The following is a 19,206-nucleotide window of genomic DNA, read 5'->3' as shown; positions in this document are numbered from 1 at the left end:
ATGCATGTCTGAATTTGAACCAGAGTCAGTTCCACAGTCCCAGGGAGCGGGGAGAGCAGCCTGACGCCGCCGCCTGTGCCGCCGGCTCTCGGGGGCGGCGCCGGCACAGGCGGCGCGAGATCCGCCCCAATTCTCCTGCTGCGGTTGAACCCTCCGCTTTGTGTGTCCCTGCCGACGCTCCGTAGCAGGGCGGATGTTGTGAGGAGCCGCTGCCGGGGCTGGGCGAGCCAGGCGTGGGGTGGCGGCGGCGGTGAGTCAAAGCGGCGGAAAGAGAGGCAGGCAGGAGCGGAGGGGTCTCGCCGGGGCTCCGCGGGTCGGGGAGCCCCTGGCCGGGGTGGGCGCGAGGGCCCAAGGGGGGCGCCTGCGAGAGGCCTGGCTCGGCGGCCGCGACTAGGCCCGGGTCAGCCGCTTGGGCAGAGTGCCGCGGCGCCGAACTCTCCGACCCGAGAAGAGCTCCAGGCTGCCCCGTCGGCTCAGGGAAGGCAACTCAGGGAAGGCGCTCCTCGCCGCCTCCAGCCACGCGGGGAAGCTCTCGGCGGCCAGCCCCGCAGAGTGGCCGTGGCCGCCGCCGCGCCGGTCCTTGGCCGGGTATCGCTGCCCTTGGCGTGGGTTCGTCGGGAGGCCTTTTCCAGGCAGGGAGCGGCTGCCGCCAGGTGCCTCGAGCCGCCGCGCGCGCGCATCTTCCGTGCCCCTTTTCTCCCGCCTTTGCGTGCCTCCCTGCCGTCCCCGGCACCGTCCCTCTGCGCAGCGCTGACACCACCTCGGAGGAGCCCTGGTGGCTGTGGGGAAGCAGTTTGATTTCAAGTTTCCGCCAAAGGAATGCGGAGGGAGGGAGGGAGCCAATCTCCCCTCGGATGTGTCGTGGGGAACCTCAGTTACGCGGAGGAGGTTGTCAGTGGGAGCTTAAGCGTACCGCCTCAAACGTAAACCCCACTGAGTTCTAGCCTTTAATCCTATGCACACATTGCTTAACCTGGGAGTCCTTCTGAGCAGACAGCGCAGTCTGTGGTCACCATAGCGCCAGCCTATATACACTTACACAGAAATCACATTGATTTAAATGAGGTATACTCACCGGTGAGTGTTATGGGACTGCAGCCTGATTGTACTAGGCTCAGGGTTTGCATCTTTGCTGCCTTATCTTATGCTAGGTTTACTCTGAAGTAAGCACTCTTTAGTTCACTGGACTTTCCTCACAAGTAAGTGTGCATGGGATCAGATCATTAAATACTTTTCTTAATAAACCTTTGAATATGCAACAGTAGAAGCTGCTGCAGCGGTGTCAGACAGTGATCCAGATGTTGCAGTGCATGGTGGTTTAAAAATTACCTCCACCAGTGGAAAACTAGGAGTACGTAATAATTACCATGCAGTGTAGAAATAGCTCCAAGGCTTTCACAACTCTTGAAGACCAGAGTTATTGCAGCATGGTATTCTGCAGAGAAACTAGCACTGTTTCAGATCCTTGTGCTAAACTCTAAATGTAATATGGAGTGGATTGGCATATGGATTTTCAGCTACATTTGTTGCTTAGAAGCAAAGCTGACATCTGCATAGTTTCCTTTGCCCCATTTACGGTGTAGTCCTTTTGCAAATAAATGGTTGTCATATTGTCACATGGTTAATCTGATAGTCAAAATATTCCAGCAATCAAGATAATTGTAGGATTAAAATTAATATAAAGTAATAACTTCTGTTTATTCAGATTGTACCCTTCAAATGACAGTTTTATATAACTCATGAAGGGCTCAAGCTGCAGTCCTATGCATGCTTCTTTGGGAGTAAGACCACCTGAACTTAGTGAACATAAGAAAAGGTGCGCTTGATTAGACTAAAGGCCTATCCGGCCCTGCATCTTGTTTTCCACAGCAGCCAACCAGATGCTCAGAAAAGTCCACAAACAGAACATGAGAGTAGCAGCCCCTTTTTGCTGCTGTTCTCCAAACAACTGGTATTCAGAAGCATGCTGCTTCTTGATCTTGGAGGTAACATGGCCACTGATGGCCTTATCCTCCATGGATTTGTCTGCTTCCCTTTCAAAGCCATTTAAATTGGTGGTAGTCACCACATCTTGTGGCAGTAAATTCCATGTGCTGAGTGAATAAGTGCTTCCTTTTGTCTGTCCTAAATCACCCACTATTCACTTTCATTATTAGATGACCCCATGTTATGGTGTTGTGAAAGATGGTGGAAACTTAACTCTACTTCCTTTCTCTACAGCTTGCATAATTTTATATACCTCTGTCATGCTTCCTCTTGATTGCAATATTTCCTTGTAGGGGAGTTGCTCCAACTCACTGATTTCTTTGGTTCCCTTTTTCTGTACCTTTTCCAGCTCCTCCATATGCTTTTAAAGATATGGTGAGCATAACTGAGATTTGCTTCTGAATAAGCCTGGGTAGGATTGTGCTGGGAAGGTCCTTGGCAACTAGGACCATCTCTGCTTTCAAAGATGTATTCTTCATAAAGAGGTCTACCATTTTCTGTTATTTCTAGTGGAATAAATATCTGTGTATACTTTCAGTGTCGGTCTCTAAGATCAAAGATTATTGCAAAAACCTGTAATGTAGCCTTGAAAATAACCACTTATTTGGTTGCCTAAGGTTATCTTCAGGTGACCAGGCAAATGAGATACACGGAAGTTGGTTTGTTTTGACTTTGAGGCAACAAACAAAAACAGATGCATGGGAAGGTCGCCTAGTATTGTTTGTCATTTTATTTGTGACGTTCTTGTATTGTTTAAAAAACTCATTCATAATGCAGGTACACTTACCGCTTTTGGATTTTTAGAGATAATTCCTCACTAGATTAAACAAATTCTAATAAAATTGGTCCACTGTAAAACTAAACTGCTTCATAGTGTAAATGAAAACAATTATGCCAGTCTTACTATACTCTCCTTGCTTGCCATCTAGCCTGTCAGCTGTATTTGCTGCTGTTGCCAAGGTTACTTTTTGTGTTGAAGTGTGAAAGGTAATCCTGAATTGTAAGTTGATGTTTTCATATTATTCGGAAGGAAGAACATGTTCCTGCTAACGTGGATGTAGAACAGATAGACATGATGACCCAGTGTTTGGGTATTCTGGATATAGACTTGCTGCATATTATGGGACTGACAGTGACCGGGTGTTGTATATAGTCTTTGTTTATGGATAAAACAGTGTCTAGTGATATATAAAATAAGTGAAGTTCCTTAATATTTGCTTCAGTTTGTAGTAGATGAAATGAACCTGAAAAAAAGATTGAAAATTGCAGGCTGAAAAAAAGCTGACCACATATTATATACTAAGGAAGTTCTTCTTGGGAATAGAAAATATACATGGAAAAGGATAGGTTATAAGCCACTTAGAAGGCATTTTGGCATATAAGCAACATATCAATTAATACAGTAGCAACATGGATGGAGGGCCTGTGGCCTTCCAGATGTTGTTAAGTGCCAACTCCTGGTCAGGGATAATGAGAATTGTAGTTTAAAGCATCTGGAGGGCAACAGGTTATCTTTTGGATGCATGTTTGATTAACAGAAAACCTGTAGGAATTCTACTGTACTGCATGTTGTTACACAGTCTTTGTATAACATCATTATACATTGTGTTTTTGTTTTAAGGAAAACAGATATGAGTCTTGTTCTGACTATCATGCTCTGTTTATATAGATAGAAAGCTTACAGCTGCTGTTGCAACCATTACTTTGAACTCTAGAGAGTAATGAACCAATTATTGACAAGCACAAGTCTCCCGTAAAACAGAACACTAGTCATATAACTCTCCTGAGAGTTGTTTGGATATATAGGCATTAACTTTTTTTGTATTGCTATACATGTGGATTGTTACATAAAAAACGGGGATGTGTTTGCCAATAGATATTTATTGCTGTTCAGATGGCTTTCCCCCCTCCCTTTCTTTGTTTTTTAACTATATCAGGGGTGGGGAAACTTTTCTGTCCAGTAGACCAAGAACCACCAGCAGACAGACATCCATGCAAAGACTTCAACTTTGGGGACAACAGTTAACATCCTTGAAGTGTGCTTCAAAACATAGAAACCTGCATGGATACGCACTTCAAAGTACTGATGAGTGCTAAGAGACATTGTTTTTGAAGTGCTTTTCCAGGTGGTTTATGTTGAAACCTCTTTGAAACCTGCTTCAGTGTAAAAGCCACATCTTTACCTGCCTCCCAACTTATGTGTGGTATGGGGGAAATGGTCCAGGGGGCTGTATTAGGACCCCTGCTAGGCCTAATTAGACCCACCCGGAGGGTCCCTATCCCGGGATTATGCTTTGTGCATTCCCTCATTTTAAAACCATAACTTTAGATACAGTGGTGCCTCGCAAGACGAAAAGAATCCGTTCTGTGATTCTCTTCGTCCAGCGGTTTTTTCGTCTTGTGAAGCAAGCCCATTGACGGATTAGCGGATTAGCGCTATTAGCGGCTTTTAGCGGATTATCTGCTGATCGGATCAGCTGATAAGCGGCTTAGAAAAAGGGGGGGAGGGAAAAAACCCGCAGGAACTCGCAAGGCATTGTCGTCTTGCGAAGCAAGCCCATTGGAAATTCGTTTTGCGAAGCACCTCCAAAACGGAAAACCCTTTCGTCTAGCGGGTTTTCCTCCTTGCGAGGCATTCGTCTTGCGGGGCACCACTGTACATTAAACTATTCATTCTCTTTATGTATGTCAGTCTTCAGTGAACATTTTTGGCTCTTATTTTGCTAGTTTTCTGTTACGACTAGGAAAAATGCAGATCTTCTTTTCTAGCTTTTCTTAAATGAAATCATTTTAAGTTTATGAGGCAAAATTTTCTACATATTAACCTAGATGCGCTCCAGTATTCATCCTGCAGACAGTGAAATGCTTTGGAGTTTTTGTACTTGTTTTCTTAACAAATTTATAGTATATTATTAGAGGCAGTGAGTTTTATGCCAGAGTATGTACACATTTAGAAGCAGGGCAAATACAAAAAAATGTGTATAGTTACCTTGCTACTTTCTTCCAGTTTTGTGAATAGTTGCATCCTTCTTTGTTGCAAGTGTTTTCATTTCTAATTGGTCAATTTCCCCCCTATTTCAGCTTTGAGATTAGTGGCCATTCAAGTTGACCTGAATTATGACATCAAGAGCTTCTGGAACAACATTTTCTCGGAAGAACTATAGATTAAGCACAGAGCCTGAGAAGACCAAGGTTGCAGGTAGGAATACTGTTGTGGATGACTGGGGGAAGAGGAGGCTGTTTTTACAAATCTTGTCAGCAAGTACCGTAATTAGGAGAGAGATTCACTGTTTTCAGCACCTTAGCTGTGCAAACAAAGTTGCCACCTATTCAAGCTTGCCACTTCATTGTCAGATACTTTTTTGGGGTCTTAGTTCAGTTGTGCAAGCTAATGGCAAAGCTAAATCTGCTTAAACGAATTAACATGTATTTGGTGTTTCACCTTTCATAGCACTCCAGACTTGTCCCTGGCACAATGCTATTAAATATCTGATGCATTGTTTAAGGCCAAGTGTTGTATGCTGTACTTTTGTACTGTTTTATTGTTGTTAGCTGCCCTGAGCCCGGCTTCAGCTGGGGAGGGCGGGATATAAATACAAATTATTATTATTATTATTAGTTGAAATGGGTTTGAAATGGGTTTGCTTGTCATCTGATGTAAAACAGTGTTGTCCTATGAGAGGCAGGGGAAAGCATGGATGGAATTTCAAATTGGGATAAAGGGTGTTTTATCTGTCTTATTTTATCTGTTAGTTTTTAATTCACACAGATGGAGAAGATGGTTTTGGTTAAGTCAGGAATGGGGAACCTGAAACCATGCTCTCCTACCCCCCAACTGTCATCATATGCAATGTCAGGTTTGGAATAGGTAATGATGCGGCTGCAAAGGAACCATCCGGAGCCTGTCAGTTGTGCCTTGGCAAATGGGGGTTGCTCATTGATGCTGACAGCCTGTTGCCCATTTGCAGGCGCAATTTGGATTCAAAGCTCACCTGTAAATGGACATTTCCTTTGCAGACTGAAATTAGGTCTGAAGTGCTGGGATGCCATAAATAAATCACAACACTTGGATGAATGTGGCTCTCAGACCCAAAGTAATTGCAGAATTCACCTGGTGGGAAAAGGTTTAACTTAATGCAAATCAACCCTCACTTGCAGTTAACAGGTGTTCCGGTTTGAAAATATTGTTATCATAGAGAAATGATCAGCATAATCATTTGTGAATGCATTTTACCATAGACCAAGGTTCCTACAGATATAGGCTCTTGAATAGAACAGCTACTTGGTACTGGTAATTTTTAAAGGGACTGTTATGAATCCCATGCTCACATGTGTAATGCTAAGTTGTAGCTGTTAAAGAAAGTGCTAAGGAAACTTAGGGAATAACAAAATCCTTCTGTGCAGCTCTTTTGGTTTATTGTTTATTTGGCTTGTCTTTCATTGTCTGTAGGCTGGTCTCTGCACATTTGCATTATGACTGTGCAAAGAGAAGCAGAGGGACAAGGAGAGATAACAAGGACAGGCCAAATTGATCTGTCATTTCAAGCAACATGCTGTAGCTCCTCCTGCCAAGTAACTCAAGAGAATGTGCAAACATTCAGATAGCAGCATGGCAACAATGAGGGGCAAGAGACACATTAACACACTATTTGAATCCTTCAGGAGTAAATTTAGTAACTTTGCTATGAAAAACCTGGAAGTAGAGTCTCAGCTAGAAACAACACTCTTTATGAGAGGCATGCTGTATCCTCTATTTGCTGTATATACTAAGACATATGGAAAAAACATTTAGGTAGGTAGCCGTGTTGGTCTGACACAGTCAGAATATATATATATATATGTCCAGTAGCATCTTAGAGACCAACTAAGTTTGTTCTTGGTATAAGCTTTCGTGTGCAAAAAGTGTACATGCACACGAAAGCTTATACCAAGAACAAACTTAGCTGGTCTCTAAGGAAAAACATTTGATAGAGATATAGCCTTAGAGGCATTGGCTGAAATTCTGTGTACACTTGGGAGTAAGTCCCATTGAATTCACTGGGGTCATCTTTCAAGTAAACATATCAAGTGATTTATGAGATGAGCTTATCAAAACTGATTTATTAATCTCCATATTTCTGCTGTTTAAGTCTATGATATAGTATTATCTATATAGACAACAGCATAGGCTGAAGTCATATGATTTAGCCGCCTTACAGAAGCTAGCTCTGAGTGTGTCTGGATGGGCGGCCTCCTGGGAACCTCTTGCAACCTGCTTTGAGTTCTATGGAAGAAAGACAGGCTGTAAATGAAATAAATAAATGAAACAGGGCTGCCTAATTTCATCTTGCCTCACTTGTAGAAGTAAAATTGGTATATTGGAGGTAATACCTGGTTGTTCCTTGCTGACTTGGCTTTTTACTCATTCTCATAGGGATAGTGAACAGCAAACTCCTGAATGATTATCTGCATCGCATCTTTCCCATTGCTGATGGAACTCAGCCTACTGCTGCATATAGGTACTGGACTTCTGATTCACTGAAGAGCAAGCAAAATTGTATTGTGGTGTTACTTTAATGGTACTGCTTAGGATCACAGCTGAATGCTGACCCTAGATGAGACAAAAGTTTCATTTTACTGCTGAAGTGTTTATGTGGTATAATGCTGATGGGACTTTTCAGACAGTAGAACTTGCATGCCTTAGTTTTGAAGGTGTGTATGAGAGGCCAAGGGTGTGGCACTTACTGATCTAAATTATAATTTCTGTAAATCTGGCTAAATGACACTTACAAATGGCAAATAATGATGAAAGCTGAATGCCTTTATACTATTTAAGAAATATTTAAGGCTGTAGTTGTAACTTCACTTACCTGGTAGTAAATCTTATTGAATTCAATTTGACTTGCTTCTGAGTAGACATGGTTAGGATTACACTGTTAGATTATTAAAAACTTAAAAATGATTGATACATGTCCACTATTAATTTAAATGAATGTGTCTCAATATGTTATGTTTATATTATCAAAGCTAGTTTCAAGTACTTCTCATGTGAAATGACGATGTTAGCTTTCTTTGATTATTTTTTCATTTCTTTTGTGTGATTGTGATTTTTAAAATTGCTTTACACTCGTCCCTTGCCAGTTATGTATAATCCTTCTGAGTCGACTAGGAAATCACAAAACAAGGCCTTTAGCAAAGTCCTCTAATTGCATTTTCTTGTACACATTGGAATCCTCGTATTGAGACCTCTCATGTGAATGTTGCTCTGGAAGAACGTCTGTTGTATGTTTGTATTTAAAGATCTGCTGGGGTCAAATTCCGCCCACTATATACTTAGCTTCTGAACTCACAACTGAGTTGTCAGTGCTACTAAAAATAACCTTCATCCCTTTTTCCTTCTGGTGAGTAGCAGTTACCAGGAGGAGGAGGAGGAATAGAGTTGTTTCTTGTTGTTTGCCACAGCTTTCCCAGTGTACTGTTGGAATGCTCCAATTCATCATTCTACCATGTTTTTTTTTGGGGGGGGGTTGGTGTCAAAACTTTCAGCATTAAATTCCTTTGGTTTATTCTTTAAAAGCTGAAAAAGGAGCTTAGATTAATTCATAGCTCCTGTTGGATTTAGGGGTTCTGCTGCATAGGCCTCAACGCATTGTGATCCACCAACCTAATACAGCCCACCAGCCACGTGTGGCAGCCAACAGCAGCTCTCTTTTTTCTGTCTGCCTGGAACTGTAAAAACATAGCAGTGTTATGAAGCTGAAAGGACACAGGACCTGGCTGGTGGGTTTTATTCATCTTAGTCACAAATTGTGCATGTCTGCTTCACTACAGCAGTCCAATAGGAAGCCATAAAGAATCTTGGCAGTTGGGATTTGAATACTCTATAGCGTTGTGTTCAAAATTCACACTAGAAGGAAAGAGTTGCAAAATAATTAATTTGTTCATGTTGGTGAGCGCCAGAGTGTGTCTCTTAGAATCCATGACGTCATTTTCTCTATAGAAGCTATTTTTATTTGTCTAAGATTTTAGTTTCTGGTCCTTTCAAGTAGTTGTGTCCCTGGGCTATTTAATCTATTAAACATACCATGTAGCTTTATTAAATCAATAGTTTATGGAGGATCGTGCTGAAGTAGTGAAGAAACTCTGGTTAACAATTCATGTGAGTCTCTCCATGGGGAATTATATAAAAACTGTTGAAGGATACTTCACTTTATTCCTAGAAAGCACCTCTCCTTTCAAAACCTACAAGAACACGTAGAACGATTGCTGGCAGAAGATGCTGTCTCAGAAGATGGTCAAGGTAAATATATACAACGTCTGCCATAAGTGCCAGCTCCAAGGGGCCGAGGGACTTTGTGCCCCCCATTGTTTGTTTGTTTTTTGAGGGGGCCGGGCCCCCAATGTTCAGCAGGAGGAGGAGGGCGAACACAGAGCCAGGCGCAGTGCAGCTTCAGTGGCCTGTGGCTCCTCCTCCTCCTCCTGCCGTATGGGGAAGGGACGGGGGAAGCAGCCTATACTGGAGCCAAGCGTGGCATAGCTCAGTGGTCATTGGTTGCTGCTGCTGCTACCGCCACTAGCTGGGAGCGGCTTCCCCCATCTTTACCTTGCATGGCAGAGGGAAGGGGAGGACAGAGGCTGTGCTGCCACCATGTTTGGCTCCATTCCCTGGCTCCTTGTGACCTTGCATGTGTGATGTCATGACATTGCACCGGGGCCCCTCAGTCTTTTTCAGAAGCTGGTGCCTCTGGTGTCTGCTCATTTTGCAATTGCCTTAAGAGAAAGCAGAATAGCATATTATGGGGACTTTCCACCTAACCCTAGTTCCCTTCCTGGTGGTCTTTCTTTCTTTAAAAATGTATTTTTATTAAGTTTTGTCAGATAAACATAATATCTATTTTGGGAAAAGAAATGGCCAACTACACAGAAGGTTTGCAGTATATCAGCCTCTTTGATGTTCAGAGCAGTATTCATTGAAACAGTTTGATTCATCCAAGCACAGTTCTCCATAGAGTCCCATGTGTGGAGGATAGGTGACATGGGTCTTACAACGATAACACATATTCAGTATTTTTTCTATTTAATGTGTGTCATTGTCGAAAGACACATGTCACCTACCCTCCACACATGGGATTCTATGGAGAATTGTGCTTGGATGTATGAAATGTCTCTATCTTTGAGGAACGTCCTCTGTGTTCAGGAGAAGAAAAATAACCATATAATATCCTAACTGATGCTTGTGCCTCTTTCTTTTGCCATAAAACTGAACATAGAGTTGCCTTGTCTCAATTACTGTATCTCTTATGTTGTTGCTTCGCAAATATTTCTCATTGTCATTCCTTCAACTTTCATTTCAGATCAGGGGGTAGAGGGCAGGCTTGGCCCTTCTACTGTGGTGTTGGATCATACCAGTGGTTTTGAAGGGCTCCTGTTGGTGGATGATGACCTACTTGGGGTGAGTGTGAGGTAAACGCTGTGAATGGGCTGACTTGTCACTGGGGACTCTAGGTCGGTCTTTAAAGTCTGTGCTGGTGTTTTCTCACTTCATTTTTTGGTCTCTGTATGTCCTCACTCTCCTTTTGCTTTTGGGCTTAGGTAACACTGGTTCCCTGCTAATATTGGCTAATAAGCTGAGTGTGCATTTCCTATCTCCTGCCACTCCTCTTTCTGGAGCGAATCCCCTTCCTCACCATTAAGCAGCTTGTCAGCAGTTATGTCAACTGTGATGAAGGTTAACTAAGGTTACCATTTAACTATAATCTGAGACTGCAGTTTGAGATTCTAATTTAAGGCAAACATTAATTGCTAATGTTGCTGGCAAACTATATAACTGAGGTTAATGGGAAAATTTTGTCTAGGGAGTGAAGGTGATATGTGGAGAGACTGCATGTTTAAGAAAATATTTCCTATTTATTAACTGTGGTCAACATAGAGCCACTATCATGCCGCCATTGGTTTGATGTTAATAGAAAATGTGTTTTATGCTAGAGTTGCTGATAGGGTTTCTCCCTTTTGATAACACTTGTCAGGTCTTCATTATAACCTTCCCTTTGGTTGCTGTTATAGCATGGTTCTTCTTAAGTTTTGAGTTCAGATGGTTCCTTGGTTCTTGGGAGAGCTGCTGGTGGTTCCCAGATTCAGGAATTAGGTACACAACTTTTTTGGATGGAGTTGCATTCTCCTTTAAGGATCAAATATGTAGTCTAGGGGTACTTCTTGATACCCAGGTGGCCACAGTGGTGTGGAGTGCCTTATTCCTGCTCCATCTGGTTCTCTAGCTGCTCTGTGTAGGACACAGTTCTGTGAGCACAGTTGTAATGCAGAATGAGGCTGTGGACATTTTGAAGAGCTATACTGCCTGTGATCATATAGCACCAAATTTGAAGCGTTTGCACTGGCTATCTATGTGTCACTGAGCCCAATTCTAGATGTTGACTGATATATAAAGCCCTGAACAGCTAGGAACTCAGCTATCTGAAACAGCACCTGTCCATGTACTGTTCTGCCTATGAGTTGAGATGTGCTGGAGACACATTGTTAGTTGTGTGCTATCACCAACTGAACTCTAGTTGCCCAGGACTCAGAATAGGATCTTCTCCCTGGTGGCATCCTGGTGGAGGAACTTTCTCCCCTCTGGAATCAGGTAGGCATCAAATCAGGTTTTTGATGTTGGGTAAATATGTTTCTCTTTTGTCAATCCTATAAGGCACAGCAGAAATCTGTATGTTTTACACTGCTGTCAGATAAAGTGACTTGTATACTGAATTTTAAATGAGGCATGATACAGCAATGTACATGTTTTGGGATAGTTTTATATAACTTGATCTGTTATAAGCAGCCCTTATAGCATGCAGTGAAGGTTGGGATGTACATGTTATAAACAAATAAATAAAATGTTCTGATAAGCCCACCTATGCTTTTAAGTCTGAAATTTCTTACTTCTCTGTAGTTTGCATTGCACAACTCATTCTTTTATTATGCCTCTATGTATCTTGCTGCCCACCTGTTAACACTCAGCTTAAGTGTTCTGTTTTAAACACTGCCTACATATTCTTTGTTGTCTTCTATTGGTCTTTAAAGGTTTGTTTCTGATAATTGCTGTCTTCCTTCTCCCCCTCTGCCTCAACCCCCACTAGAGAATTACTTTCTACTTGTCTATGTTCTACTGTTGATATGTTTGTGTACTGGGTTAGTGGAGGTTTGCTTTGAACGTTTTTCTTGTCAACATGTCTCACTGGGTTCCAGTTCTCAGCTGAGACAGGAAGGACAGAACCAGCTTTGCCCTGAACTTACCAGTGGCTGTTGTTATGCACTACCTAGCTACCAATCCTATGGCTGAGTGCCTATGGCTGCCTAACAATAGAGGAAGTGCCTTTAGGGCTGTTGGCACTGCTGTCAGTTTTTATAGTCATTATGTACTGAAACAGTGTGTTGTCCCATCTGTGATCGCTCCTTGATCATTCCTTTTGGCACTCTCTTTCTTGGTCTTGCTGCTTCTGACAAATCTTTGGACACACTCTCCTGCAGCCCATCTGGTTCCTGCAGTTGGCCTGCTCCAGGCTTTTATTCCATGCTGATCCCCTCCACAACTTGACCAAGCAGCTCATTGGGCCAGTAATGGGGTCAGCACAGGTTGTGACTTCTCCAAAGCCAGTTTTCTGTTTTTGGCACTGGGTGTTTTGTCTAGGAGAAATGGAATCAGGAAGCAATTATGTGGGCATGCTTGTTGTTACATCTGTGTTACACCAAACACAGATGTAACAACAAGCATGCCCACATAATTGCTTCCTGTCCTGATTTTTGAGTGGGCCCAATCCTGGTGTAAAATGAGAGCAACCTATTGTGGAAGTTCTATGATTTGATTAATTGAAAGTGACCTAATACTTTCTTTAACTGATTTACTTACCCCGCCGCCAACACACACACATTTGCAAGATGTAATGAAACCCTTGATAATGGAAAACACACAATCATGGTGTGTGACTGTCTTCCTCCTTTGTTTCCCAATTCAGGTAATTGGACATAGTAACTTTGGCTCTATCAGGGCTACTACCTGTGTGTATAAAGGTAAGGACTAGAAAAAATATGCACTAACCCATGGTACTGGTCCAAGTGGCATAATGTGTGCTGCTAGTGAACAGCAACTTGAGATGAGAATTTATTAACAATGAGATTTAAACAAATTCCTGACTTTAATTTTGGGGCCACATTTGTTTCAGGTTTTTGCAGAAAATGTCAGACACTGGACATGCCACCCAGACAGCTTTTTGTTGTAGGGTAGTGTGATACTAAACAAATCAATCAGGGGTTTTGGAAGAATGAATTCATCCTTTTGAACTCTTCTGGCTGCCAAACCTTTGGACTATTCTAGTTTTATATGTTAATAGCATTTAACAGAGAATTTTTCATTTGACACATTTGCTGCTATATTTTCTTTTAGGAAAATGGATCTATGAGGTGCTGATTTCATCCCAAGGCCTTATGCAAATTGGTTGGTGCACTCTCAATTGCCGATTCAATCAAGAGGTAATGCAAGAGCATATTTATTTATTTTCTTACTTATTGTATTTATATTTAGACATCACTCTTTACCTGAAGTTCCAAGGCTGGAAATCCCAGAAATTACCTGTGGCCCCTTGTTAGACTACTATTCCCATCACCCCATGTTAGCTAGGTCTGCTGGGAACTGAAATCTTGACAATATCTATATAATCTGGTTTTGTAGAGGGGTTTTAACTGAAATTTGGAAAAGGGAACCTGTAATTCCTTTTCACAACTCGTGCTCTACTTAAGTTGGATATAGTAGTGGACCTAATTACTAGTGTATATACTTACCAGAAATGGGCATGGATGCTTGGTATATTACAAGGTGTGACTGGAAAGTAGGGTGAATCACTCCTGTATGCGATAATAGGAACTGCCGGATTCACAGAGCCACGTGGGAGACGTTGGTCCGTATCTCAGCTAACATATGCACACATGTCTCGGCATTTGTTGACAGGCCTACGTTGATGCGGTAGCGTTTAGTAGCAGTGCAGTGTGATTGAAAATGGAGCAGAGAGTCAATATGAAATTCTGTTTCAAATTGGGTAAATTGGCATCAGAAACCCACAAAATGCCCACAATTGTGTACAGAGATGAAGCTGTAACTCGAAAGACAGTGTATGAGTGGTTTAAGCATTTCCATGAAGGGCGGCAAACTATCGAAGAAGACCCGCAATCTGGCAGACCGTCGACGAGCAAAGCGGTGGCAAATGCTGACAGTTCATGAGTTATTGATGTGGGATCGGCGTTTCTCCATCCGAATGATGGCGGAAGAATTACATATTCCACATGAAATCATTACTGAGGTTACTGAGCTGCCCTACCTTCTATATTCTCCTAATCTGGCCCCACCGGATTTCTTTCTTTTTCCAAAACTGAAATCTGCACTGAAAGGGCACAGATTTTCCAACATTTCACACATCCAAGCTGCTGTGACGAGGGAACTGAAAGCAGTATGAAAAGAGGACTTCTCCAGAAGTTTCCAACAGTTCTATGAACGTTGTCAATGGTGCATTGTATCAGAGGGGGCCTACTTTGAAGGCTTGTATGTTCGAATATTCTCGCCGTCTAGTTTCTGTGACCATTCACCGAACTGTCGGGTCACACCTTGTATGTTACCCATATGACTATTTCTCTCAAGTCTGTTTCTCCCAGCCTACAAGTTTCTCAGTCCTTTTTGGTATGTCAGTGACAGTGGTTGAAGAAGGCATATTATTGGAATGCAAAATCTTAATTGTGATCTTTGGTAAAGGTTTGCTTTTGGTTTTCATGTTGCATAGGAAGGAGTTGGAGACACTCCGGATTCATATGCTTACGATGGGAATCGAGTGCGCAAATGGAATGTAACCACAACCAACTATGGTAAAGTGAGTGTCTGCCCCTAATTGTTTTCTTGCTGCACTAAGCATGTAGTCTGTGTATCTCTGTGAACCACTTCACTTGTTTCAAGAGCTAGGAACACAGAAATCTGTTTTACACTGAATCAGATTATTAGTCTATCTGTTTTGGTAATCTCAACACTGACTGTCAATAGCTCTCCAGCTTTTCATAGTCTCCAGTAGAACTGGAGACTCTTATTGGGTGGTGTAGTCAGAATTTATTTGTTATTAAGCTTCATGTTTTGTATTTAATTTTATTGTGAAAACCAATTTCTCTTCCATTGTGCATATTGGCCCACCAGCAGATCGAGTTTGGCCTGTCCAATCATGTCCACCTGTCAATCAGTGACATCAGTGCAGGTTACTGCATTGTTGTGGGTACCTGTTCCTAGCAGGGTTAAACCCCTCACGCATCAGCTGATGAGCAATGGTTAAACCCTGCTCAGTTTGGCTGCGTGCATCTGTCCCTCCTAGGAACAGGTCACACAGCCAAAGGAAGCATCGGGAAAATTGGGTTTGCTTGTCTTTGAGGTGGTATTCAATGTTTAGTTCTGTTATGCCCTTTAATGTCAATGGTTCTGCTCTAACTTAGGTTCATGTATTTCATTGAAAGTACTTTGAGTAAGACTTAGTTGAATAGCACCCCCATTTTTTTATCCATAACTGGGAAGAGGACTGCTTTATGCAGACATTGGCTCTGATAGAGATTTCTCTCTTGTGCAGTGATGCCTGTATGATACAGGGTTCTTTCTTCCCTGCCTCCAATGAGGATGAGAGAGGAGAAAGCAGCACTTTGCTAGCCTTGTGCTTGGAGCTTTCCAAAGTGCCAAGCACAGTGCTGGCACCATGTCTTGTGCTGTGAGTCCCCAAGCCTGCAGACTGTTTTGAGATGTAGGTTGGAGAACCCTCCTGTCAATCATGTGATGTCACATGATGCCATATGATTTGGGAGGTGGGTTGTCCCACTCACCTACCTGTCAGAGTTGGCTCATGGGTATCTGGCCTGCGGTACCAAAAAGATCCCATCCGTGATATAGAAAGTGGCCATCCTACTGAGTGGGTGCTTGCAAACACATGGTACATCTCATATCCCTTGCCTGCTGTAATATAGAACTAGAATTCTGCATGCTGCAATATGCAACAGAAGGGGGTAGAAAGTAAAAACAATGAATCAGTATGGCAGCAGAACTCTTGACCTGTAAAGCTTTTCTTGACTGAATTGGAAGCAATCTCTATATGTTTTTACAGTATCCTAGCAACATTGGTTACATACCCCAAGTCCCATCTAATTACCTTTTCTTTTTTCTGCAGTCTTGGGCAGCAGGAGATATTGTCAGCTGCTTGATAGACCTGGATGAGGGAAGCATTTCTTTCTGCCTGTAAGCACCCTTATAGAACTATCCTAGATGTTGCTAGTCTGCTATATTCTGTCCTCTCAGCTTCTAAGTATATTCATTGAGAGCTTAAACCAAGCTCCACTAAAGGGTAAATAGTTACTTCATTCTCAATAATCCTCTACTAAAATTGCATTCAACAAGGAAGGTCCTTTGCCTTACAGCATCTAAATTGTTTCATAAAGTTGGAGTGCATCACTTCTGAACAGGAGTTTAGATGCTGATAGGGAATGATTCCTGGTACAATGTTATTATGGGTGCAAGAAAGATGAATAGAGAAATAAAACTAGATCTACACAAGCAGTAATCAACATGAGTGGTTGTTTTTAACATGACTGTGTGGAGCTGTACAACACAGAAAGCTCTGTAGAGCCCTTTGAGTCACTGCGTGGAATTCTTAAGCTGAACAGGACCTTGAACAGAGCTCCAGAAACAACAATTCATATTTTTCTACGTGTCTCTACAAGAAGCTATTTCCTAAGATCCTCAGGCAAAGCAATGGGAGAATTTTGCACTTGGGATTCAGAATCTGCTTTTATTTTTATTGACTTGTCATAATACAGAAGACAAGCCGCTAAGCTGTTTCTCCCTTTGTGTAACGTCAGATAACTAAGTCTTTTGTGCATAGAATTCTTGGCAAGGTGTGTCAAAACTTTAGAGATTTGTCTCCTTCCCCTCTTTCTTTTCTTTTTCAGGAATGGTGTGTCTCTGGGGACTGCTTTTGATAACATCTCACGAGGCTCTGGCATGGCCTATTTCCCTGCTATCAGCCTATCATTCAAGGAATCCGTTGCTTTTAACTTTGGTAGCCGGCCTCTCCGATATCCTTTGACAATAGATTTAGCCAAACTGTAGAAATATTTTCCCCGAGCAATGTTGGCATCTAAAAAGTATCATTCTCTTCTCAGGCCACAACTATGCTAAACCTTGCCAGCCATCCACTGGTTCTCAGTAACATAATAATAGTTAGGAGAAGTGCTATATAAATACTACATGCTTGACATACTTTATCTCAGTAAGCCTAACAATGCCTCCATAATGCAGATTCCTACTATTCTACTATTATTTTTTTATCCTTATTACAGTCTGAGAGTGGCTTTGTCTGAGGCCAGCTTGTAGTTATTCTAAGATTTGGACAGGGGGCCTCTAGCTCTGTAGCTGAAGCTCTTGCCATCCTGAATAAAAGTTTGAATCTTATTCTTGTCAATATGTCAGAAATGTTATACAGTGGTACCTCGCAAGACGAATGCCTCGCAAGACGAAAAACGCGCAAGACGAAAGAGTTTTCCGGTTTTTTAGTCGTTCCACAAGACGAATTTCCCTATGGGCTTGCTTTGCAAGACGAAACGTCTTGCGAGTTCTTGTGAGTTTGTTTCCTTTTTCTTAAAGCCGCTAAGCCGTTAATAGCCGCTAAGCCGCTAATAGCTGCTAAGCCGCTAATAGCCGTGCTTCGCAAGACGAAAAAACTGCAAGACGAAGAGACTCACGGAACGGATTAATTTCGTCTTTCGAGGCACCACTGTACTCTCAGGAGGCAGTTTGGATCTCCAGCAGCAGATACTACCTTCTTGAATGATCATTAAGGTGATTATTGGTCAGTGTGAATAAGAAAGACATCCTGAATGAGAAAGCAGCGATCACCCTTTAATTCCTTTACAATACATGTTGTGCTTGGTACAGATTGCTTTGCAAGGGTGGGACAAGACCTGGAGGCATATGAAATACCAATAAATGTGGCAATCATTCTAGAAGCTTGGTGTGGTGGATGAAAGCAAGGATTGGCAGCAGAGGAAAGCCTAGGGACTTAGGATCATTCCTTGAAGGAGGGGTAGATTGCCTTCTGTGGGGGTTTTTATCCTTAATAATTTCATACATATCCAGTGGAGGGATATCGGCCCTTACAGGACAAACCAGCTGCAGATCTTGCGAAAGCACAGAAACTGTTGGGGTACCTGAAAAATGTTATTCATACTGGAATAGATGTTTCGGTGAGATAATCTTTTCAGTGTTATGTTTACTCAGACTTGCCTTGCCAAAAACTGTTTGCACATTGGATTGATTAGGTTAGGGGCATTTCATTTCATTTTTCAAATTTTGTTGAGGGCTTTTATTACCTGCTGTTTAGCCAAAGCTCTTCAACTGACTTACAAAGAAGAAAAAAATAAAAATACACCAAAACCAAAGCAGTGATAAAATTTGAGCACAATGTAAATCTAATTAGTCTGTGCTGGGCAGATAATAAGGTTTCCCTGGTACTAAAAGAAAAAGGAAGAAGATGGTGCCAGGTAAAACCCCCACAGGGGTACCACAGGAAGAATGTAGTTGGTCAAGGTAGCCATGGACTCAAAAAGGTTGAAAACCTCTGGCCTAACTGATGCCAAATCTGGCTTAGGATGGTGTTAGTGCAATCTCTGCAAATCCAAGGTGTATCTCAGAATCCCAGGGGCTTCCTCAAGCTTAAGAAACACTCTTGTAGAATTAGGATCTGTTAAAAATGTGTAACCCTGAGTTATGTATTTCAGGAAGGGAAGCTGGTGGAAAGAGAGGCTTCCACGTGGCAACTCCAGGGGGAACCGACTGTTTTAATCACCCTGGCACACATTTTTAACAGTTTTGCTCCCCTTATGGTGAGTTTCCTCCAATGTTACTTCATGTATTTCAGGATCCTCCACCACTGTTTACAAAGTTACAGATGAGCGTGAACTTCTCCTCCTCATCGGTGAATTCAGTTTTTAACAACAAATTCTCGGACTTAACAGAGGGTCACACCATTGGAATGTTTAGATCAGTTATTTACATCAGGAGTGGACAACCAGTGGTCCATGATGCCATCCCATTCCCCGAACCCCATCCTTCTGCAAGTTTTAGGCTTGAAAAAAGTCTCCTGTTGATGGCAATAGGAGACAAAAGTCTAATTGTGGTGTTGG

At 42.3% G+C, this 19,206-nt stretch overlaps 1 protein-coding gene across 5 annotated transcripts in view; it reads left to right on the top strand.

Annotated features, from left to right (window-relative positions):
* The first annotated feature begins 131 nt into the window (after positions 1-131).
* Positions 132-19,206, top strand: part of RNF123 (ring finger protein 123) — a 90,708-nt gene continuing 71,633 nt past the window's right edge. The window contains exons 1-12 of one of the 5 annotated variants that reach the window (XM_083488643.1): positions 132-247; positions 5,068-5,185; positions 7,400-7,484; positions 9,186-9,265; positions 10,320-10,417; positions 12,975-13,029; positions 13,403-13,488; positions 14,787-14,873; positions 16,197-16,264; positions 16,975-17,106; positions 18,159-18,267; positions 18,802-18,906. In XM_083488643.1, coding sequence (XP_083344769.1) covers positions 5,104-5,185; positions 7,400-7,484; positions 9,186-9,265; positions 10,320-10,417; positions 12,975-13,029; positions 13,403-13,488; positions 14,787-14,873; positions 16,197-16,264; positions 16,975-17,106; positions 18,159-18,267; positions 18,802-18,906 — 987 coding nt within the window. In that variant the 5' untranslated portion in view covers positions 132-247; positions 5,068-5,103. Of the gene's footprint in view, positions 1,078-5,067; positions 5,186-7,399; positions 7,485-9,185; positions 9,266-10,319; positions 10,418-12,974; positions 13,030-13,402; positions 13,489-14,786; positions 14,874-16,196; positions 16,265-16,974; positions 17,107-18,158; positions 18,268-18,801; positions 18,907-19,206 lie in introns of all 5 variants that reach the window. The other 4 variants (XM_083488645.1, XM_083488644.1, XM_083488647.1 and 1 more) reach the window with 4 other exon arrangements.

Source organism: Podarcis liolepis (genome assembly GCF_965112155.1).
Source record: "Podarcis liolepis genome assembly, chromosome: 2".
NCBI lineage: Eukaryota > Metazoa > Chordata > Lepidosauria > Squamata > Lacertidae > Podarcis > Podarcis liolepis.
The sequence above is the reverse complement of the archived record's forward strand: the minus strand, read 5'-3'. Positions and strand labels throughout refer to the sequence as shown.